The sequence below is a fragment of the Aulonocara stuartgranti genome (assembly GCF_965226115.1).
Source record: "Aulonocara stuartgranti genome assembly, chromosome: 13".
Classification (NCBI taxonomy): domain Eukaryota; kingdom Metazoa; phylum Chordata; class Actinopteri; order Cichliformes; family Cichlidae; genus Aulonocara; species Aulonocara stuartgranti.
The window spans coordinates 35126461-35151466 of record NC_138949.1 but is presented as its reverse complement, the minus strand read 5'-3'; the positions used below and the strand labels follow the sequence as shown (position 1 = coordinate 35151466).

General features: G+C 45.2%; 1 protein-coding gene across 2 annotated transcripts; it reads right to left on the bottom strand.

Moving 5' to 3' along the window:
• Positions 1 to 578: 578 nt before the first annotated feature.
• nt5c2a (5'-nucleotidase, cytosolic IIa) lies at positions 579 to 25006 on the bottom strand. Of its 2 annotated transcripts, XM_082557388.1 has the most exons (18): positions 24155 to 25005; positions 23540 to 23661; positions 16907 to 16980; positions 15523 to 15640; positions 15329 to 15424; positions 14485 to 14576; positions 10691 to 10748; positions 10451 to 10544; positions 10312 to 10365; positions 10114 to 10197; positions 8802 to 8843; positions 8609 to 8716; positions 8074 to 8140; positions 7365 to 7535; positions 6072 to 6123; positions 5590 to 5650; positions 2126 to 2302; positions 579 to 1885 (listed from the first exon to the last, which is right to left on the bottom strand). In XM_082557388.1, exons 2-18 carry the CDS (start codon positions 23638 to 23640, stop codon positions 1658 to 1660), a joined length of 1677 nt encoding a protein of 558 aa, XP_082413514.1. In that variant the 5' UTR covers positions 23641 to 23661; positions 24155 to 25005; the 3' UTR covers positions 579 to 1657. The 2 variants fall into 2 exon arrangements, with proteins under 2 accessions (XP_082413514.1, XP_082413515.1); XM_082557389.1 differs by lacking the exons at positions 8609 to 8716; positions 8802 to 8843 and having other exon boundaries at positions 24155 to 25006.

The following is a 25006-nucleotide window of genomic DNA, read 5'->3' as shown; positions in this document are numbered from 1 at the left end:
TAATTTTGACTATCTGAATAACTAGAGAGTGCTGTATGTTGAACTTTAGTGAGAATTTTTTTTTTTTTGAACCATTTAAATTTTTTTAATGGCAGCAAATAATCACACTGGTGGTCAAAAATGGCCAAAATAACATCTCTGATGGACAGAGTCTCCCAACATTTACATGCATGTAGATGTTGCTGCAGAGCTGCTGCAGAGACAGACTGCTGCGTCCTCGATGCATGAAGGAGCGTTTCTGCAGCTCCTTCCTCCCTGCAGCTGTCAGACTGCACAATCAGAACTGCTCCCAACAAACAGATGTTTACATCAGTGCTGTAACTTTCACTATTTTATCAACCGATTCACACGACAACCAGGTCGGCCTCTTATCTGTAGTTATTTAATGTAATAACAGTGCAGTACTCTGGTAACTGCTGTCCTTGATGTAAAAATGTAAAAGAAATGTGCATGTTTGTGTGCTGTTTGTTTGTGTGTGTGTCTTTGTGGCTGCTGTTACAACCAGATTTCCCCTTGTGGCACAATTAAAGGATTATTCTGTTCTAAGTGCAAATTTAACAGCAAAATCAAAACGCAGCAGCAATGTAATATATTTTATTGCAGCCATGAAAAAGCGTGTCAACTGCAGAACAATGCATGTTATCATTCCCCCCCAGCATAATTCAAAATAAAAAAAGCATTTGCACTCTCTGTTGCTGACATATGAAATTTGAATAAAACATAAAAACATGCTTTCAGCTTCATGGATTATGATGAGTCCGTCCTATGAAAGTCCTCCTGGGCACGTCCAGGTTCAAAAAGCATCCTTTGATTTTAGCTCAGACCTCACAGGACCGTCACTCAAACTGACCCACAGGAAGGAGAAAAGAAGAGCAGAGGACGAATACCCGTCTCAGCCTGCAGCACGATCACTGCAGTCGCTCGTTAGCAGCAGCCGAAGCAGCCTGACCCTGTTGGCGACCCTGAACATGCTGCCTGTCTCCCTCTTCTGGCAGTCAGATCTAAGTATCTTACCTGATACTTTGCGAGCCCCGTTTGTCGGCACCAGTCTTGCTCCCTCTGGCACATCTGTACCAATGCAGGAACGCTGCCCCTGAAAACTCCAGCATACAGCCAAATTACAACCTTTAAGGCCCTCGCTGCAGCTTTATTGGTCGGACATATTTGTAGTTTCTTTAAAATCAAGGCAGCAGCATAAAAACATGAGAAAAGAAAAGCGCGTGTACACTGAACAGCATCTGTAATAACACTGAGGCACTTTGATCTCAGCCCACTCCAGGAACAGCACATCTGCAACATGTTGACAGCTGAACCAATGAGAGCCCTTTCAGACTGGTCACAGATTAACATCAGTGGAAGACCGTGATATTCAGCAACAACAAACCCAGTTTGAACTTCTGATATTCTCCCACAGTCACAGCAGAAGTCCGCCGTGACTGCAGCGTGGCACAAACTCTCGGTGCACAATCGGTACATGTGAGAACCAACCGTTGATATTGCGCAGCATGGAGCACAGCACGTATAAGCCCAGATAAAAGCAGAGCGCGGACTGAGAGTCCCTCTCTGTGAGCACTCGCTCGCTGCAGCTACGAATCAAAGTAAAGACAAACGTAAAAATGGAAACAGGCTCTTCTGGGGAAAGGTTCACGGCCCTCCCCTACTCCTCCTCTTCCTCGTCATCATCCTCATCGTGGCAGTGGGTAATCTCCTGCGGGGCTTGAGGAAAGAAATGCGGCGGCTGGATCTCACTGATGGATCGGGTCAGCTGGTGTCTTTTGCACTCGATCTCCTTAAAGTCGACGTCGTGGCGGTCTCTTGTGGCCAGCGGCGACTCCATGTCCATGATGTTGACGTGTGTGTGTTCCACTGTGGATTCATGAGGCATCTGGGAGGGACACGGTTCAGTGAGTGACAGAAATCAAGAATCACTTTCTCGTCTCTAACAACGACCCCCATGGGGTGTGGGTGGGCACGGGGGGGTCTTTATACTCGACATAAATGGTTGCCTAAGTATTAAATGTCTAACGTACTGAACTGAACCCACCGATAGACCTTCGTGTGAATCTGAAACTCCTGAGAGCTTTTCGACTCACTGCATTCACAACTACGGGTGTAGGTTTCTCACCAGCACGTGTGCAGCTCTGAACAGGTAGCTGAAGGGGTAGTAGAGCAGGTTGATGAAGGAGGCAGCGTACAGGTCAGCGTAGCGCATCACCTGGGAGGCGAACAGAGTCTGCCGGGATCCGCTCCGAAACAGACTTCCCATCATGCCGTAACACATGTCCATGTCATGAGTCACTTTCTGAAAAGGTCACAAACATGCACAGTCACGTCAGACTCGCTGGTGCTGCAGAGTCAAAGGTCCCAGCTGCTGTTAGCATCAAACCAGTAGGATACGCAGTTCCTCATCCCAGCATTATGGAGCAGGTGGTGTGATGCCCAAGACAACACCAGTTGGTAACAGTACAGTAATATGTTGGTTACTCTATGATAACCTCCTGCTTATTCTATTGGCTGCTCTCTTTAGAGTTCACCACAGGAGAGCATCCTCCTCTGCGTACGTCCATACCAGCTCAACCCCTCAGCCTGTCCCTCTCATACTGGTTTCTAATCCTTCCCATCTGGATCACTTCTAATAAAAATCGAAGCATATTCAGCTCTGCAGCTCGTCCTCCTGTCTTTCAGTGATGTCTAGTTTGGAGACCAAACCTATTGTGATTGGTCACTTAAGTTATGTATATACAGTGGATGCAAAAGTGTTCGGCCCCCTTGAACTTTCCCACATTTTGTCACATTACAGCCACAAACATGAATCAATGTTGTTGGAATTCCAGGTGAAAGACCAACACAAAGTGGTGCACACGTGAGAAGTGGAACGAGAATCATACATGACTCCAAACATGTTTTACAAATAAATAACTGCAAAGTGGGGTGTGCGTAATTATTCAGCCCCTGAGTCGATACTCTGTAGAACCAGCTTTTGCTGCAGTTCCAGCTGCCAGTCTTTTAGGGTCTGTCTCTACCAGCTGTGCACATCTACAGACTGAAATCTTTGCTCATTCTTCTTTGCAGAACAGCTGCACAGCTGCTCTGTGACGGCCTCAGAGGTTGTCTAAGAGAACATTGGGAGCAACAACACCATGAAGTCCAAAGAACACAGCAGACAGGTCAGGGATAAAATTATTTAAATTTAACGCAGGCTTAGGCTACAAAAAGATTTCCCAAGCCTTGAACATCCCACGGAGCACTGTTCAAGCCATCATTCAGAAATGGAAGGAGTATGGCACAACTGTAAACCTACCAAGACAAGGCCGTCCACCTAAACTCACAGGCCGAACAAGCAGAGCGCTGATCAGAAATGCAGCCAAGAGGCCCATGGTGACTCTGGACCAGCTGCAGAGATCTACAGCTCAGGTGGGGGAATCTGTCCACAGGACAACTATTAGTCGTGCACTGCACAAAGTTGGCCTTTATGGAAGAGCGGCAAGAAGAAAGCCATTGTTAACAGAAAACCAGAAGAAGTCCCGTTTGCAGTTTGCCACAAGCCATGTGGGGGACACAGCAAACATGTGGAAGAAGCTGCTCTGGTCAGATGAGACCAAAATGCAAAACGCTATGTGTGGAAAACTAACACTGCACATCACTCTGAACCATCCCCACTGTCAGATATGGTGGTGGCAGCATCATGCTCTGGGGGGGCTTCTCTTCAGCAGGGACAGGGAAGCTGGTCAGAGTTGATGGGAAGATGGATGGAGCCAAATACAGGGCGATCTTGGAAGAAAACCTCTTGGAGTCTGCAAAAGACTTGAGAGTGGGGCGGAGCTTCAGCTTCCAGCAGGACAACGACCCTAAACATAAAGCCAGGGCAACACTGGGATGGTTTAAAACAAAACACATCCATGTGTTAGAACGGCCCAGTCAAAGTCCAGATCTAAATCCAATCCAGAATCTGTGGCAAGATCTGAAAACTGCTGTTCACAAACGCTGTCCATCTAATCTGACTGAGCTGGAGCTGTTTCAAAGAAGAATGGGCAAAGATTTCAGTCTGTAGATGTGCAAAGCTGGTAGAGACAGACCCTAAAAGACTGGCAGCTGGAATTGCAGCAAAAGCTGGTTCTACAGAGTATCGACTCAGGGGCTGAATAATTACACACACCCCACTTTGCAGTTATTTATTTGTAAAAAATGTTTGGAATCATGTCTGATTCTCGTTCCACTTCTCACGTGTGCACCACTTTGTGTTGGTCTTTCACGTGGAATTACAATAAAACTGATTCATGTTTGTGGCTGTAATGTGACAAAATGTGGGAAAGTTCAAGGGGGCCCAATACTTTTGCATCCACTGTATATACATGCATACATATAAACACTTCTCTCCCTCCCCCACCTCACAGTCCCTCTTCTTCTTGTTAAAGTCCTTTTAATGTGTCCTTCTCCAACTGCACTCTGCACCATAGTGCACAACTCAAGTGTGTTCCAACAGGAAAGTTGGCAAAACAAGGAAAAAACAGGATTCTTATGAAGGTAGAGCTATTCATGTATCACTAGCAACATCCCATAATACTTGCTGTCTTTGCACCTAAGAACATGGCTGCAGCAGAGCCTGCTCAGTGCTCTGCATACATACACAGGTTTAGTTTGACACCTGTTTCTGTGTCTGATTCACTAGATTGTAACTCCTGTCCGATTTTAAATCCTAGTTCAGGGGGCGTTCCACAGGAAAACTTTGATTGAGAACTGGGAAACTATGGAACTTTGTGGAACGCTGTATAGATCCACACCTCCACTCCACAGTCGCATCACATCTTCAGGGCGAGCATGAATCTACAAAGGGTTCCCGTGCTGTGAAAGAGGTCATGCCTCGTGCCTGTGCCAAAAAAAGGTCACGTTTAAATGACCCTAAATGACACACACCACACACTGAGGAGACTGATTGTGGAACAGGTCCGGCCCATGGCCATCCCACTGACAGACCGCTTCAGTTCACCTGCCAGCCCAGACTACGATGCTCAACCGTAGCTACACACAGCGTGCTAAGCCAGGGAACATTGTGCTTTAAAGACCAGCAGGCCAGCTCTACTGAGTGATGCGCTTCCTCCACAGCATGCCGTCTTCCTTCTCTCACCCCAACCAATCACAGCAGATGGCCCCGCCCCTCCCTGAGCCTGGTTCTGCTGGAGGTTTCTTCCTGTTAAAAGGGAGTTTTTCCTTCCCACTGTCGCCAAAGTGCTGCTCACAGGGGGTCATATGATTGTTGGGTTTTTCTCTGTATGTGTTATTGTAGGGTCGACCTTACAACATAAAGCACCTTGAGGCGACTGTTGCTGTGAATGAGCCGAGACTGATGCCTCCGTCTGGTGGATTACAAATCCAGTGGGGAAGCGTACAGAGGGAAATTCTAACAATGCTGTCACTGTTCATACACTTCACTTTACTGGACATTAACTGTAGGTGCAAAAACCTTTATACCTGTGTTTCTGTAAACGCTGCATTTCTTTAACATGTCTTTAGAAAAAGAACCGACTTACATTTGATGCATTTGATAACAGAAGTGATGCTGTGCTGAGCCAGCCTCAGAGGAAGTTGTACCTTAATGCGTCTCTGCAGGGAGCTGATATCAGGCCTCTCGTTGCTGCTGCTGTCCATGTGCCTGAGGACAAGTCATTTGAAATGTAGTTTCCACAGCTGAAGGTTGAAGCTTCTGCACTGATCTTTCTGTTAACAGCTCGAAATGATTCCTGGTTAAAGGCAATATAATATATTTAGGTTTGTTACATCTGTGCTCGATACCTGCCCAACCTCCCAGGCTACCTACACTGGTTCTTATATTTAACTTTGCATTTTATGCTGTGCCGCTGCTACTACAAGACAATGCTGCTGGAGGCTTGTAGCCTCAGACTCACACTTTGTTCATCTGTCATCAATATACTTGTTTGCTGTGATCGGTGGTAAAACACTCAACATTTCTTTCTGTATTGCTGTAAATATCAGTGTTGCAGATATAACTCTGAGCCCACAACATGTTTTCTTGTTGTTTTTAAATTGCTTATCAGACAAAAGAAGAACCTTACTTGTAAAACTCTGCCAGAAAACAGTCCAGTGACTGAAGTTCTTCAAATAAGGCTAGAAAACAAAACAGTGTCAGTTTATTTCCTTCACAGAGTTATCAGTGAAATCTTTACTGTTCACACTTCCACAGACAGGTAACGTAGTACAGCTGAGCTATTCCACAGACCACACACCAACGATGGACACAGGCACTGAATCTACAGTTTGAAACATCAGAATACTTCATTCATCACGGCCTCATCGATGCTTCAAAGGCACGCGCACGACTGATGGGCTGAGGTGGTGCCGAGCTGCCTACTCAACATTTAACATGAATTAAATATTAACAGTAATTATTTTGTTTAAATGAACAAACTGTATAAAAGCTTGCACTCATACATACTTAGCACGGGAACTGTGATTATTTCTTTGTTGCAGCAACGCTCCTTGGAAATCAATCTTAAACTGTGGGAATGTTTCCGTGCACGGAGCCACATTTGGAAGCACAATGCATCTGTGGGCCGGACAGCAGACGAGTGTGTGAGCTGAACCCATGAACATATCAAATCTTTCCTGTCACAGTTTAAACCTCCGGTACCCGGGCGCTGAGGCGCCTGCTGCACCGGTCAGCTGGTATCTGATCTGCACAGAGCTGCAGTTCTGGCCTCGCTGCCTGTTTGCGCCGCTGTCGGCAACATGTACTTACTGAAACCTGAACATGTGCAGAACGTTATGTTCAGTGATGAGTTCAGTTCTGCCTACTGCAGCTGGATCGTAGGTTGAAAGGTGGAGAATGCTGGAGCGACTGCTGCAACATCAGGTGGCGGCAGCATCTCCCTCGCTGGAAACAGGTTTGTCGTGATTGGAGGCAATTTCAGTGCAGAGGGATGTGAAGAGAAGAGCCAGTGGCAAACCTACGTGTCCATAGTCTGGGACCAAACTGTCATCCCAGGTGACCACACCTCTGCCCCCGCACGCCCAGCAGTTCATCTGTACCTGCAGGAGGAACGGCCTGCCCACACTGACCTTCACCCTCTGAACACTTGTTCATGCCAGAGTGACCAACGCACCGGGGAATGTGTGAATTTGAGACCCGGGTGCAGCTGAGCAGTTTGTTTCTACACAGTCTCACCTTTGACTCTACAAACACTTTGCAACATCGACCTCGGCAGGAACAAACTGGCTTTGCAACGGTGTCGGATTTAAACAAAAGAAAGAATCAAACACACACAGTTCTCCGTCTGTGCTGCCTGTAGCCCACAGGATAAACATGCTTATTCTTATGTGCATGTGCACACGTGTGAGCCCAGACTCACAGCTCTTGTCAGTCCACACATGCAGCTCCTGGGCCAGCTCAGGTATCACCAGGAACGTCCTCCAACCCTGACGCTTCTTAGATTTGAGAATGTCGCCAAAAATGTGGTCTCCGATGTAGACGATGTCCTTTCCTTTAGCGCCCAGCAGGTCACAGACGATGTCTGAAGAACCTGAGACACAAAAACAAGGACAGAAAAAACACTTCTTAAAATGACCATAATCAATCATTTCAAAACATTTCTCACCTGGAATGTGAATTATTTACAATTTGAGCCAAAAAAGGCGAAACGTTTGCAGATGGTTACAGAGCATCAGAGGGATCGGTCAGAAGGAGGGTACAAAAATGTTCACAGCACTGGATGCATGATGGAAACCAGCGAGGACAGCCATCGAACCACAGCGACAGAACCTGACTCTACAACAAAGCATCGGTCTGATTAAACTGAGCTGTTGTAAGCGCAAGCTTTCCAGGAACAACCATCAGCTTCAGGTTTGGAGCTGTGACTCGGCTCACATATGTTTGCACATCACCTCTGTTTGTTTCAGAGACGAACCTCTTACATCATGCAGTGAGAGTCACGGATTAAGGAACGAGCCCTTTACTCAAAAACAGGTCAGGACTGTAAATACGACAAAGTCCTGACTGATCAGAACATCTAAACATCAGATCCTGTCCAACATCAGCACAGCTCTGTTTTTGAAATTTACCTCCAGAGTAAACGATGCCGTGCTGAAGAGGTCCAGTGTACGTGCCGATCTTCAGCCGTCCTGTGCTCTGAAAGAAAGACAACACGTCACATAAGCAGCATTTACTAACTTATCTTTTGTGCAAATGAAAGTTCCTGCTCTCGCTCAGTATCAGCGGGCAGCCAGCGAACATCATCTGTGGGTTAAGCTCAGTATCACAGGTACTTTGAAGAATTTCCCCTGACATGAGAACCCAAAGCTCACAGAGGAAGCCCAGGCCAAACCACATCTCTCATGTCTTCACAGGCCTGGTGCTGAGTGAGCTGCAGGTCATCAGCCACATTTCAGCGGCTGGTGTAACTGTGTGGGAGGAAGCGTACACTCGGGCACCGGTGAGTGGCTCTAACTGCAGCACCGTCACAGGAACGGTCGTGTGGTGAAGATGCATCGAGCGTGTGACAGCACAGGACGTTACTTTGGAAACGGCACTCGTCATCATGCTAGTCGTATCAAAGACACGGCAACAACGCAGCCGGCTACACTCGAGTACACTCACAGTGTCGACTTGTCGTAGCACCGTTCCTTCCCCGAAGAAGACGGGCTTACGGGCATCTACCAGGATCAGGTCGAAGTAGGACTGCCAGGGCTGGTGGGGCGTGCCCGGCTGCAAGGCCATCCACACACACAATAACACATCAGTCTGAGCGTGTAGGTCAAATGTGTACGTAAGCTTTAATCATCCGTGTTACCTTCGGACCATGAGGGAGGTCAAACAGGTAGCTCATAATTTTCTGTAAGACAAGAGTTTTTTCATCAATCATGTTTGAAATTTTCCATTTTCACACCACAATGACGACCCTCCCCCCTCCCTCTCTTCGACCCTCCCCCCTCCCTCTCTTCCACCCTCCCTCTCTTCCTCCCTCCCTACCTCTCTTCCTCTCTCTCTCCCTCCCTCCCTCTCTTCCTCCCTCCCTCTCTTCCACCCTCCCTCCCTCCCTCTCTCTCTTCCTCCCTCTCTTCCTCCCTCCCTCCCTCCCTCTCTTCCACCCTCCCTCCCTCCCTCTCTCTCTTCCTCCCTCCCTCCCTCCCTCTCTTCCTCTCTCCCTCCCTCCCTCCCTTTCTTCCTCCCTCCCTGGATAGATCAAAGCTGAAGGGAGAACTTGGTAAATGACAGAAGAGGGAAACAGTGTCAAAGACTGTGGGGATCTAAAGACCACAGCAGCTTCAACAGCTGTGAAGCTGAAGATGTTTGGCTCTGCGGTCAAACTGATGAACCGGAGAAGAAGGTCCTTAGACGAGAAGGTGACTCCAAAAATCACTTTAACAAAACAAATCCTCTGCAGAGGTGGGAGAACCTGCTGGAAGCATCTTAGCAGTGCTTCATGTATTAGGCACAGCCTACAAGGCTTCTTCCCTCAGCCTGCTGGGAGTCAAACTGCACTGAAAGCTCTGAAAGGGACAAAAAGCTTCTCCAGTTTAGTGACAAACACCAACACTGGTAAACATCCTGCAGGGAAACTGGTGGTGGCAGCATCTCCATGGCAGCAGCAGCGAGCGTGCTCAGAGTTGAAAACATTTTCAGCGTCACTCTGAGGTTCTAATTACAGAGAAAGCAGACACTCATGTTTGTTTACGATGAGCATCCAGGTCGAAGCCGCCTCATAGTCGGGCTGCAGTACATCGAATGACCAGCAGGTGTCAGTGCTTCAGCGGGAGCTTCCTCACAGTTACTGGAGACAAAGCTAATCCCAGGAAGTGTCTGGTTAGACACCCTGTTTCTAAGGTTTTCGGGCTGAATACAATTCTTGTGGTTTAACTAATTGGTGTTTGTCATCCAGCATCGATTTCTCTGTAGTAGAGATTTTTCTACTAATCTCTGAGATTAAAAGGTTGGAGATAAACCTGACCTATAGTTAAACTGTAAAGGAAAAAAGACTAGTTTAATAGTTAATAAATGATGCACTAATTCGATGATGTTGTTCATGCAGCCGTCAGACTTCTTCATTCTGAGGTTTTCTACAGAAGAAGATGAAAACAGCTGTTTATTGTTGTGAGCTTTACCTGTGTGTACTTATAATCACTGTTGGTGACCAAAAACACTTTGGAGACTTCATTCATGCGACTCAGGAGCAGAGGAAGCTTCGGCTACAAACACATCAAAAACTGAATCATTAAAATCATTTCATTTATACATTTCTCAACAATATGTGTCACCACCACCACAGCTTCACTCTGTAGAATCGGAGCTGCTCCACTTACGTCCTTCACCACGTACTTCTCCAGGTTTTCAACGGTTTTTTCTTTCAAGGAGCCCTGTGACAGTAAATCAGGTTACTGAGGACATTCATGGACCAAGCAGGGACTGAAGGACGTGGAACTAGGACACAGGAGTCTCTACCTTGAAGTGAACCCAGTCCACAGCATCTCGGACATCCTGGAACATGCTCTTGTAGGACATGAAGAGGTCCCCGTCTTTGAATCCAGTCTCACAGCTACAGGGACACATTATGTTTACAGCGTTTCCATGTTTCTCAAAGAATACTATGATGATGAAACACTACAGCAATATCAGTCATTAACAGATCATCATCAGAGGAGCGGCTGCCCCTCGCTGCCTGAATCACTCAGCCTACAGTACCTGGAGTATCTGGAGCAGTTATTGAAGAAATCCACCAGGCAGGCAAAGAGGTAGGTTTCTGAGGAAAGGGAGAGTGAGTCTGCACCCGTTCATTGGAAAAACAAACCAAAACCAGCAGAAACACAGCAGTCATTGTTCATTTCTGCAGGATACCTGGGCACGGGTCACAGGCAGCAACCCAGGCAAAGCCCCCTGCTCTAGTTCTCCCAGCCGTCAAAGGCAGCCGGGAGCTGTAATCACTCCAGTGTGGCTCAGGTCTGCCCTGGGGCCTCCTCCCAGGCGGACACGCCCTAATGACCTCACTCCGGAGACATTCAGGATAAATACCTGCATCTCTACTCTGAGCTGTCCTGAGCGACGAGCTCTGGGCTTGGAGTTTATGAACTGCCTGAGTCATGAGCTGAAATCCTGCACACAACCCGAGTCTGCTGCAGGAAAAAAGCCCAGCTAACAAGTAGTCGTGGCGAGGGCGGTGAGTGGTGCACTGGTGCGAGGGCGTGAGTGGTGCACTGGTGCGAGGGCGTGAGTGGTGCACTGGTGCGAGGGCGGTGAGTGGTGCACTGGTGCGAGGGCGTGAGTGGTGCACTGGTGCGAGGGCGGTGAGTGGTGCACTGGTGCGAGGGCGGTGAGTGGTGCACTGGTGCGAGGGCGTGAGTGGTGCACTGGTGCGAGGGCGGTGAGTGGTGCACTGGTGCGAGGGCGTGAGTGGTGCACTGGTGCGAGGGCGTGAGTGGTGCACTGGTGCGAGGGCGGTGACACCAGCAAAGACCAAACTCACTCACATACTGTTTAATAATGTTCCTCACAGCCGTATTTAGAACTCGTATTAGTTGTTTCACGTCTACAGTTTTCTATAAATTAACACGACCATCCCTCTTTCTTTGGCTGAGTGTGTGAGGGAGCTGTGGATGTGGGCGTCCTGTTCAAAGTAATATCTGCCTGTAACCAGTCAACAGCCTGTAGCCTCGTTTCTTCCCTGCAACAAAGCTCAGTGTGGTTAAACTAATGGAGTGTTGGATGCTGACGGACGCACGTGCTCGGCATCTGCAATCACGCTCGACAGCATAAACAGCCGTCTGTCTGTGGTGGTGTTTGTGTGGCGCTGCGAGCTGCAGTGTTTGTAACAGCAACCGTGTGAGTTAATCAAACTGTCATCGGGTCTGGTGTCGTTACACACTGAGCAGAGTCTGATGTGGAACAAGAGGCTGATAAAGATGGACAAACAAAAGGGCAAAGTAAACGTGAGAGACAGAAATGAAATCACATTTACTGACGTGTGAGCGGCTGCACCATCTCAAACAAAGCCGTCACCAACGGTCGCTGTTGCTGACACTAGTGCAGGAGGAGCAGCAGCAGTCCCAACAGGAGTCAGAGACAGACAAAGGTGTAAACAACACGACAGATGGAGAGGAGGCCGCTCTAAACATCAACTCTGCTTCTTAACACAAGCGAAGATCCTACCCTCCCATCCAGCCACCGCTCACTCTCACTCATGTCAGCATCAAAGGTACACTCAGCCAAAGCTACTGAACATCTTTCTTTGCATACAGAGAAAGAACTGCAAATCCCATCAGCAGCTCTGCATACGTTTGGGTTTGACTCACGCGTCATAGACTGGATCAAGCAGTGTACAGCTGATCTTGAGTCTGCAGGGTTGATTCCTGAGGTCACTTGTGACAGTAAACGCCCTTGTCCTTGCACTAACATTATGCACAAGTGTAACAAACTGTTTTTGCTTTGCTTTTATTTGTTTTTGAATCATTACATAAACATTTACTGCAATGAATTTATTGGGGTATTTATAAAAATCTGCATGTACTGAAAGCTTTAAAACCGACCTTTTTATTTAGGTTGTTAAAGATGCAAGAATTTGTTTTTGTGTGAACTGGACCTGAGGTGATTCTGAGGATCACAAACATGTGAGCACATGATGCAGTACATCGAATGACCAGCAGGTGTCAGTGCTCCAGCGCGAGCTTCCTCACACTATCACTATGATGAGTCTTTAGATTTAAAAAAAAGATTTGCCATATAAGCTAAAATTAAACAGCAATCATTGGATATAAATTGAAACTTTGGATTATAATATTTTAGACAAAGCAATGATTGTTCATGAGAAAATATTCTAAAGAAAAAAAAAGATTAGAAATGGAGTGACACCAAAAAAATCCACTTAATGAAATCACTTCCTGAGCACCATCAGAAAACTCCAGATTTCCGTTGTGGTTGCTTCTCTTTGGATTAGACGATCTACTGATATTGCTAAATATATTTGCTCAATCCAGCATGTCAACGGGATTTTGTTTGTGCCTAAGAAGCTGACACCATAGACGGTCATACCTCTACTCTTCTCCACACAAGCCCGACACGTGTTATATTTTCGACACTGCCTCTGACAGACTGACAACAGATGCTCCCTGTGGTTAAAACAGGCAGTCCCATCTTTAGCATGGAGCGCCAACGTGCTACCACCGATGAACCCGACCTACAGAGTCCCCATTAATGCTGCCAATGCAAACCCAGCTCTCACCACAGCTGTATGTAAATGGTATACAACAGCTGGCTGACAGCTGGCCCACAGTTAAAGGCCTTTCCCAGGTTGATAAAGCACATGTAGTCTTTCTGCAGACATGCATGTTTTGTTGTTTATTCTGTACTTGCTCCCTCTGGGCGATGTGCTCCATAAACATAATGTGTCCTTCCACATCTTTGCTGATGATATTCAGATCTACCTCCCTCTGAGGTTGAACTGCAATGTTTCTTTGCAGCCGCTACTCTCCTGCTTGTCTGACATTAAGACTTGGATGACTCTTAACTTCTTACACCTTAATGAAAGCAAAACTGAAGTCATTGTGTTTGGGCTTCCTAAAGATCCCAACTTCTCTCTTGACTTTTTGGGACCCCTAACCTCCGATTGCACTTCTTCCATTAAGAGTCTTGGTGTTATTTTTGACAATGCTTTTAAACTTGATAAACAAATCAGCTCTGTAGTTAAGGGATCTTTTTATCATTTGCGGATTTTAGCCAAAGTCAAGTCTTACCTTTGCAGGAACGATCTAGAAAGAGTGGTCCATGCTTTTATTACTTCACGGCTAGACTACTGCAATTCCCTCTATGCTGGCCTAGATCGTTCCTGTCTACATCGCCTTCAACTGGTGCAGAACGCTGCCGCTCGCCTGTTGACCGGTTCAAAAAAAAGAGACCACATCACTCCGGTTCTCTGCTCTCTCCACTGGCTCCCAGTTGCCTTTAGGATTGATTTTAAAATCTTATTGCTGGCTTTTAAGGTTTTAAATGGCACTGCACCTTCTTACCTGTCAGAACTCCTTAGAACTTATCGCCCCAGGAGATCTTTGAGGTCAGCCGACCTGATGCTTTTAGATGTTCCCAGGTATAAATTAAAGACAAAGGGAGAGAGGGCGTTTGCTGTGGCTGCACCCAGACTGTGGAACAGTTTACCTCCTCACGTCAGACTCTCCAAAAGCCTAGAAACTTTTAAAACCGCTCTTAAAACTCACCTCTTTTCATTGGCTTTTAGAAAGGTTTAATTTATTTGTTTTATATATTTTTATTTTATTTTTATCAGCGAGGTGTTATTACGAAATTGTGTTCTATTGTATTTTTATCTGTATTTACTGTACAGCACTTTGGTCAGCCTTGGTTGTTTTTAAATGTGCTCTATAAATAAACTTGACTTGACTTGACTTTTATTATATCCTTTTTGTACAGACTGCATCAGGCTCAGGTTTGAATTTTAAGATCAGAAAACTTCCAGAGTTGCTTTGCTTACTTACCGGGGAGGTTAAAGAGAGTGTTGAGGATATAGAAGCGGTCTGTGTCTCCACGCTGGATGAATTTGTTCGGGTACATCTCTCTGATGTCAGGTCTGAGCAGAAATAGTAACCAAGAAGTAGCAAATATAAATACAAGCATACAAACCTCACAACATTATTATCTCCCTCTGCAGCGGTCCAAACTCTACACTGAAACCAGCATGCTTGTTAACATGATGCGAGTGTGGCACACAGCATGGGAAGATGTCAGGAATACAGGGATGAGTCCAAGAAGTCAGTCACAGGTAGAAAACTGCTGGCAGATTAAATCCAGTGTGCTCAGTTCTTCGGTCTGTAGCTCACCCAGATGTGCAGCTCATGAGCCAGACACACAGATAAACCAGTGTAGCGGCGTTTTAGCCACAATTAAGCTGCTAAAGAACTGAATGGCTTCTGGGTGCTTTAGCTCAGCAGCACCATCATACTAGAATCTGTAATCAAACTCCTGCCTGCCTCAGCTGTACTTGGAAGATGTCCACAGCACCTGTATTTGAGTTTTGACCTTCAGCACAGAAAAATTCATTGGTTGCTGAAGTAGAGAAATATTGACCTGATCCACAATCACGTCCTCGAAAGCACAACGACAACGTCAACAATCCCCCCAACAGGCTTAACCAGTGAACGTACTGGTGAACACCAGCGAAAGGTTTCGTGCTCTGAAGAAACACCGGCATGCAGCACTTCCTCTGAGCGGCGCTTGACAGGACAGTCAAGTTTCAACAGTTTTTATCACCTAAGCTGAATTTAAAGACACAGGTTTGTATAATTGCCCAGTTTAAAGCAAAGTGGGAGTAATGGACCTTACCCCTTCAAGAAGTTGAACCCATGCACACACACCAGAATGTTTCCATAGGCATCAACTTTGAGCAGGTTCCCATACATTGTGTCGAACACCAGACCTCTGTGAAGCACGGAAATAGGTGAAAACATAAACACTTGACATTCACCATTCGGTGCAATGGTGAAGTGAAATAATAAAGCTGGGATCTGTGAACCTACCTGGTGGGGAAGGAGGGATCGTAGACAAAGTTCAGCAGCTCCTGTGGATATCCAATGGATACCAGGCGCTCCACTGTCAAGTCGAAGCCCAGGGACTCATATTCAGGAGATTTATACACTAAAAAAGCAGAGAGACAAGCTCAGGTTCACAACAATCCTTCCAGTAATGGATGTCATTGTTTCCACCATGGAAAGAGTCTTATTCATACAGCGGTCCAAACAAAACCAAACTGTGTCTTCTATCGTTTAAACAACAAGCTAGCAAGGTCTTCTTCTGCATCGCGGTCATATCTCCCACGAGCACACTGCATGCTTGATGCCCATAAATTCAAACAAACACATTTGTGCTTTGGCAACGTTTTTAGGGATCATATTTATTTAAACTCTACATAAAACGTAGCGGTTCCTGTGGCTGGGTGGGGGTGGATATTTCCACTTAATATTCTGTTATTATTTTATAATGTGAATTCTAAAAGTTAACTTCACAGACTGATATACAGAAAATGCAAAAAAAGGAACATTTCAGGTTCCTACCGTCATAGGTTTTGTCTAAATATTTAAATAATCACGTAATTAAGGTAGACGTAGATGATGGCATTATCTAGGAAGTTCCTTCAGCTCGGTGCTTTAAATCAGTCGTGTTCTCTGACAGCAGATTTAGGTGCAGGGAGGGCTTTTGTTTACAGCTGATAACATTCTGTAATATTCTTCTGACGATAGGCGATATATTCACGCAGGCCACTTTCTGATGGGCGGGGCAATGTGATCATGCACGGACTGTTTAGAACACAGAAGAAGTCCAAACATGGAGGAACTAGCTGCCAAAAAATACAAAGTCGCCAATTTGGGAATTCTTTAACTTTAAACTGGATGAAAGAGAGAAACCTGAGGATGTAACCAAAGCGGTGCAGACGCACGGTGCCAGCAAAGGACTCGAGCACGGCTGACTTGCACGAGCATGTACGTGTCCACCATCCTGCTGTGCTCAGCTTACCGCAGCTAATACTGTGACTCACGCGGCTAAAACATGCTCGTTTTTCTGTCAAAGAATTTCTACGTTTTGTTTGGAGGGAATATCTGACCTTCTTTTCTTGTTTGTTTCAGTATTAATATAGCTATAATACAGCGTTTTTAAGATCACTGGAAGAGACATTTTGATTTTTAACTTTTTGTTTAATTTTGTATTTGTTTGTTGGGTCGAGTGTGTCAGACAGATAAACACAGAAGAAGCCAGTTTCTCTTTGATTCTCTCCCACCATCGTTGATGGTCGACATATTTGTCCAAACAGTTTGGGATACCACCGCTGCACACATATATGTGGAGTTAAGGAGGATGACCTAAAATAAATAAGTGGAATTTACATTAAAGAAAAGACTCACTCACCTGCAAGAGTGTAATCCATATCAAAACCAAAACACTTGATCTTTTCCATGGCCAGGCTTCGATTAACAAACACTCTGAAACAGGAGAATCGTTCGGTCAGCAACTGCACAGCAGATGAAAGTGTAATGAAATCTAAAACTCAAATGAAACAACACTGCTTACTTTTCCCACAACACACACCCAGACCACAGTAAACAGTCAACAAATCAGTCTGCAAGGACAGAAACTACAGAACAGTGCAAAGTCTTAATGCACGATGCAGGCCGAGCTTCAGTCCCTCAGATAAAACTCACGCTTGTTATTACCATCAGCTGGAAAAGGCTGATGATGTCACCTTGCTGGGCAGGTAATGTGATGCAGGACTTTCAAATTAACATCATACGTGTATCTACCACAAATCTGAGATGAGTTTGAATCTCAGTGACCTCGGCCTCAAGGTCAGGGGTCAGAAAAATGTCATCAGACTATTTCTTATATAAAAACTTTTATACTCTACTCGAGCATTTAAAGCACTTTATACTGCAAGCCTCACTCACCCATTCAATTATTTCTTCTATGCCCAACTACTTTCTAATGAAAACATCCCTTACTGCCAATCGTACTACACAAAGTCATTATGCAACGAACAATTACACGAGAGAAAAGTCTCCGTTTTGACTTTCAACTGCAGAAATTTCTGCCCCTCTGTTTTTACGAAATCAGTTAAAAAAAACAAACCAAAAAAACCTGGACAGTCTGAGCAGTGAGCTAGCGTGGTGGCTGTAGCTCAGGTAGTACTAACTGGACGGTTGGTGGTTCATTTCCCATCTGTGCCAGTCTGCATGCCAAATATCCTTGGGCAAGATAATAACCCGGCTTTCCGATGCATCCATAGGAGAATGAATGTTAGCCAGAAAGCAGTCACATAGAAAGAGCACAGAAAACGTTCCTGGGTAAATGAGGCAGGTTGTGTTCGAGTGCTCAGAGTAGAAAAGCGTTATAAGAACCAGTCCATTAACAAGAACCAGTCCATTAACTGGTTCTTACAGTTTAAGTCCAAAGAGTCGTGCTGACTGTTTTCTGTCTTTGTCACAGCTGCTTTTTCTTTATCATGTAGACAAACTGGTAAATATGTAACTTCTCTACACTGACAGTAGGGGGAGTTTCCCACGATGTAAAAATGAAGCTATGTGGCCATTAGACTGATGGCCCATCACAGAATGGAATCCCAGTGGTTATAAGAATTAGGGCAGGACCCCCCAGAGTCTACACACAGGTGGTGCAGATAAAGATGGAGGCTTGAATGAGCCTGAGTAACATGGGAGAGGCGGAAACGGGACGGAGTTGGTTGCATGAAGGCATCTGCAAGGGAGAATGACGGGTAAGCAGTGAACATGCAGAGTAGAGGCTGACTGGCCTGAAGAAGGCGAGCAGGAAGATGATTGGACCAGCGATGTCAGCGATGAGCTTTACAGTGTGAGAAGTGGAAGTAATGTAAAGCTCAGATTAGTCACCAAATACCCAAACAGCAGACAAATGTGTGAGCTCATATCGTCCTCACTGAACTGATAATGTGACCTGAGCTAAAGCAGAAATCCAGATGTACCAGATCCAGTGTTTCCAGTTGATTTTTGCCATTTGCAGTTTGTTGGTAACACTGTTACCAGAATGTTCTAACACCAACATGTTGTATAAAGGCAACATATGACTTTAGCACATGGAAGCCACTCATATCACACAGGCTGGCTTCAGCTAACCAGCCACAAACTGCAGTTTAATAGATGAGCCAGTGGGAGCTCACAACAGAGAACCAAACTCATGCACATTGCCATCAACTATTTTCAACAATCCCAAATGAAATCTTGGATTTTTCTACTTGCGGAACGTGAAAATTGGATGTTTCAGGTATTATCCAAGCAGGAATGGGAAAAATCTGAAAGACTTGACAACATTTTCCATGAAGCAGCATCCAAATCCAAATAAATGTGTATACGGAAAGAATAAAAGACGTACAGATTAAAGGATGGAGATTCAAACCCAACGTCAAAAGTTTGGGGAAATTGAAAACATAAAAAGAAAACAGAATGCAATAACATGCAAATCTACTGAAATAAAACTACTGAACCCACAATTTATTAGTGCGCATGTAGATTCAAGTTAAAAGTGCTTAAGCAGGGCACCAGTTTAGCTCAGTTGGATGAACATGCCGCATGGCTGAGCGCGGCCGGCTTCGAATTCGACCTGCGGCCCTTTGCCTCATGTCTTCCTCAGTCTTAACTTTCTCTGTCCAATAAAGCCAAAACAAATCTTTAAAAAAAGCACAGATGAAGGGCCGTACCAATGTGTGACTGGATTCTACTTGTAGTAGAAAGTGCTTTAAGTGATTAAGTGACACCTGAAGAAGATGTCTACTTCGAAGATGATGTCTACTGAAGAAGATGTCTACTTCGATAAGTGCTTTAAGTGATTTATTGAAGTAGACATCTTCTACAGGTGTTGCATATTTAGACATGACAATGCTAAATTGCAAAGTACAGCTATACCAGCACGGCAGCAGAAAGTACAGAACTGGCCTCTCTGCAGTCGAGACGTTTCATCTGCTAAAAACATTTGGCACACTGCGAAATAACGACAGAAGACAATTTTGGAACTGACAATAACCTGTAATTTTGGATTTTAGTTCATCTGATGTATAATAATGGAATAAAAGGATAAAAGGGCAGATGGAGAAAGAAGAGAAATGCAAATCCAAGAACCCACAATGAGAGCTGCTCTCTTCACAGTGAGAAATCCCAATCATTAATATTATGGAGCTCCATGAGCTGAGAGCTTCATGGAAGGTCAAACCACATCACAGACATCACAACTCAAAAGTAACGTCGTCACCATTCACAGTTTCAGTAACAATAGGACGGCATACCTCATTGCAGGATGGTTTTGAGCCAGATCCTTTGGAAAGCTTTGTAATAGAAAATACACGCAGTATTACCACAGAAGTGCTAATATTACCACTCCTGCTGCTCTCTGACTGCAGACAGTCTTTTTATCTCTTAACAAAAGTAATTAGATCTGCCTTCATTACCTACTATTCGTTTAAAATTATGAACATACAAGAAACAGGCACAGCTGACATTTTAATACAGTTCTGAATACATCTGAGTAGCAATATAACAAAGCCCGGGTCTGTGGCTTTATAAGTGACACATCTGAGACGAGTCAGTGTGTTGTTTGGTTAGAATGAATGAGAAGAAACAGTCTTATTTCATTTTGGTTGCTTGTTCTTATCCTTCGGTCATGCCAGAGTGATATCACAGGTTGAGCTTTGACTAAATGATAAAGTGGAAAACAAGAGCTGATTAAGGACTTTCCTTTGAACTTGTACGTTTTCCATCCGAGTTCCTGCCTGGCTGAGAGCGCCTCAACAAAACCGACACCAACTCTAGCAAACCCCCGATGCTACAGCAGCTGTGCTAGGAGACAGAGACTCAGGATAATGACAAACTGATCAGACCGATATGCATGTTTTTAATCTGAGGTGACAGTAATTGAACTGTGAATCTACAGTAAGGTTAATAGTCCATATGTATAAGTTATAATTATGATTTTTAAAGGCCTTAAAAAATCATAGTTATTATGCTCAACCATTATTTATTTGAATAATTAACCATAACTATTCAATTCAATGTTATTTATACAACAGTCGCCTCAAGGTGCTTTATATTGTAAGGTAGACCCTGCAGTAATACTGTCACTTTGATGCTTTGGATATTTAAAGAATGAGTCAAGAGAACTGCTGCAGCCGTAGATTTCTGTAAGACGTCCACTTCTGTTTCCCTTTTTTCCTCTTTTGCAAAGACTAGATCCTTCCTGTATTAGCTCACAGCTGACCGCAGCCAACAGGACGAGGCCTCTGTTACAGCACTGGTGTGTTTTTCTTCATGAACATGTCTGAATGGTATGCACTGGGTATGAATGACAGAGTAACGATTGGTAGGGCAGTGCACAACCTGAAGTCAGACAGAACCCCTTATTACAAGAGCCAGGCTGGCCCTGCTGTCGCCCTGCTGCTCTGTGCTCTCTGTTACAATCGGCTGATTTCAGTTCTTGTGCCAGAGGAAGAGAGCAGCGACACAGTGTGGATGTGACCATTACACAAAAGGACCCGAGAGCGACGGTGGCCCCAGCCCAGCGACCAGCCCTGAATTTGAACGGGAAACAAATGGATGAGGCTGCAACCTTCGTTTCTACTGTTCGTGTTTCTTATGTAGAATCACTGTGACGATCACTTTAAACTGTTGTTGGCTTTGTGTTCATGCCTTAGGTTCAAGGTTCTTTATTATTTGTCACATGCATAGTTATACAAGTATAACACACAGTGAAATGTAGCCTGACACGCTCCTCGACATGTGCAAAAATTGGGGGGGGGTTTGTACTGTTCAGTGGTAATTATGTTACGTGTTTCGTGTCATTTTAGGGAGACAGTGTAATGGATTCATTTCTCCTGGGAGTAATTAAACAATGTGCTGCATTACGTTTTAGTGTTCTGCGTAATAAACCCAACACCGAGCACAACAAAGACGGGAAAGACCTCCAACGTGCACAAACATTTGACCACGCAGCATGCAACTCAAGTCTTTGATATGCTGCAGAAATGGCGGCGGCTCTCCAAGCAGAGCCAATAAGAACCCAATGAGAGAGCGTGATATTGATCAGGGAATCAGAATCACTAAACTCTAATGGATTCCCATCCAAGACACCGTACACTCGTAAAATTCACTTCATGCTGAAATTTAAATGTTGCCGTTTTATTTATGACAAGTGGAAAACTGTACATAAAATACTCGTGTGTATTTTCTACCAACTTGCTTTAACTTCAGCTACGACTGCTTGAAGTTAACTATGTGCCATGTTTCTTTAAGCTGCTTAAATGTACGTCCATTTTTTTTTTGATCACATATCCAATCTGAAATACTGTACTGTGCAAAAGTCTTGAGCCGGTGCTAGTTTCGTTACGTTTTATTTCCAAGGAGCCCGACTTGATCATTTCTTAAATGTGATTTTGAACAACACTTTTCACCCATTTCACTCCATCCAGCATTCTCACAGGAACGTTTCAGCCAGTCAGCTAAAACTTAGTGTAACTTGACACTGTGTCCATCTTCAAAATATTTGAGGAAACTGGACAAAAGAAGAAGGGGCAGGTCTAAAACCCATGTGACCCGATGTGATGTCATTAAAGAATGATGACACTGCATCCTCCCAGTCCACAGCCTTCTGAGCAAACATGCAAGTACGAACTTGAATATTTGGGTACAGAGAAAAATGGCTAAAGTCATGACACAACAGAGTAAAAATAACAAAGTCAAAGGTCAGCAAAGCCAAACACAGGCGCCATCTTCTAAATCTGGTCTGTTGGTCTGCAGGCACTAAAGCTGCATGAAACACATAAAAAGGGCAGCAGCGTACTAACGACCCGATATCTCGATGCACGCTGCAATAGGTGTAGGCTGCCGGGGATTCCCATGATGCACTGGGTGTTTCTTCGTCACTCACTATGTGTTAACAGACCTCTCTGCATTTAATCATACTTGTTATTAACCTCTGTCTCTCTTCCACAGCATGTCTTTTATCCTGTCTTCCTTCTCTCACCCCAACCAATCACAACAGATGGCCCCGCCCCTCCCTGAGCCTGGTTCTGCTGGAGGTTTCTTCCTGTTAAAAGGGAGTTTTTCCTTCCCACTGTCACCAAAGTGCTGCTCATAGGGGGTCACATGATTGTTGGGTTTCCTCTGTATGTATTACAGTAGGGTCTACTGTACAATATAAAGCTCCTTGAGGCGACTGTTGTTGTGATTTGGCGCTGTGTAAATAAAGTTGAATTGAATCAATGGCCATGAGTCCCATTCACAGAGAGTTGGGGACGGCTACAATCACAATATTGTAAGATGGTGACAGATGTACCCTCATGGAATGCAGAACTGGTCTTTGCAAAATACTTTTACATGTAGTCAAACTGTATTGAATTTATGTGTGGATGTCAGCACATTTTGTGAATAGTTTAAAACACTGTGTTCATGCTGTGGATTCTATATATACAAGAACTGGCCTGGGGTTGGGTGGCTGTAGTTCAGGAGGGGCAGCAGATCATCAACTAATCAGAAGGTTGGCGGCTAAAAACTGCAGCTGTTGCCAGAGGGTGGATTTTCTGCATTCATAACTCGCAAGTGATCAACATCCCCAGCATCGCTGGTTGGAATACTGGTTACAGTTGTGTAATATATGCTCCACAAACAAATGTGTGCAACTTTAGAGCACTCACAAACAATCTTAAAATTCACACATACATTCAGCACAGTCCCAAAACACTGGACAATGAGGTAAAAGCAGACCTGCACAGAACAACACACAGCATCCTGTAGCAGAGTGATGCTGACAGAACACAACAAAGACGGCCAGGATCAGGAGAACAGCTCGGGAACGAAGCCCGGAAAGCTGAAAGCATGCAGGTGCTCACTCCAACGTGGACTTCCAAGCTTGTTACAACTGCACACATTCTCCATGCAAACTATGCTAAAGGAGAGGCGGCTCAAGACTTTCACGCAGCACTGTGTAACTGCACATTTTCTGAGCATCAGCGGACAGACTACCATCTACCTGTGGTGGGCTTCACGACGATACTTCTTCATGGCCACACCGTCCATGTTGGCTGGAAGAGCAGCGAAGTTCTGCAGACGGTCGCTCCACGAGGTCGTCATCTTTAACCGTTACTGACGTTTCTGTAAGAAAAGACACCGAATCGTTTAAACAGCCCAGCTGGCTCTTTGCGTCGCACCGAGAGCATTAACGAGGACGCTTCGGCGTCTCCCTGTTACACCCACGGCCCCTCACGTCCTTTAACGTCGTAACGCCTCAAATCTCACTTTTTGATGATGACCCACACCCTCTCACACAGCCCTTTTCCACTATCACCCACTCGGGTTTAGGGGCTTCCTCTGTTTATTAAGGCCATGTGGATTGGACTGTTAACGGCACATGCGTATTTTAAACAAGAGCAGAAGGCAGGTTCCGGTAAAGTTCAGCTTCATCTTACAGAGTAAGTTCCGATGCTGCAGCTGACAGCACGGCGTGTAACCACACTCCGAGCGCCCACGCACTGAGAGCTCCAGCTGCCCTCGAACAAAGTCACAAGTCGCAACAACTTCACAGACCAGACGCTGTTAAGATAAAACGCAGTTTTACACTTTATGCAGAGAATGACAAACAACTCACCGTCGTTTCTAGTTTTAACTTGGTACAGTGTATGGCGCATGCGCAAATCTTTGCAGCTGCTTCCTGGTCTTCTCTGTTGTTATTGCAGTTTCCTTTTGCACCGAATGACTTCACCGCCCTCTCCTGGAGCTTCTGAATACTTGGCCCGTGTGCCCGCCTCGACACCTCCGTGGACAGAAATGTACACGCACAAAATCTGCCGTAAAATCCACAAACGACAATGTTTTTCTGCTTTTTTCATAAATCACTGAACCAACTTGAGCCCTTTTTAAAATGATCAAAGAAAATTACTTTCAGGATATTAAGCCTTGAAAAGCCTGCTTAAACATTTCTGCATTTTAAAAAACATTGTTCTTTTTTATCTGTTTCTCTCAAACACGCAGTCCTGTGGAAGAGCAACAGACTGGTGTTGCGGCATGGACGTAGCCCCCAAAAAGGACAAAGAGAAAGTTCGCATCTGCGTGGACATGACACCGTTAAATGAGTCAGTGTGTCGTGAAAGATCCTCCCCTCTGTAGACCAAACACTAGGCATGCTCACAGGTGCGCAGTATTTCTCCAAGCGCGATGCTAACACGGGCTTTTGGCAAATACCGCTGGCCAAAGAATCTGCTCTCCTCACCACGTTTATTACGCCTTTTGGTAGATACCATTTCAATCGTTTGCCATTTGGTATTTCCAGTGCACCGGAGCATTTCCAAAACATGGTGGTGACGGAAGTGACAGCCGGCCTCGCGGGAGTCGTGTGCCACATGGACGACATCCCTGTCTGGGGATCCACGAGAGAGGAGCACGACATGAGACTCCACGCTGTCCTCGTCCGTGCAGAGAAGGCGGGCGTCACCCTGAACAT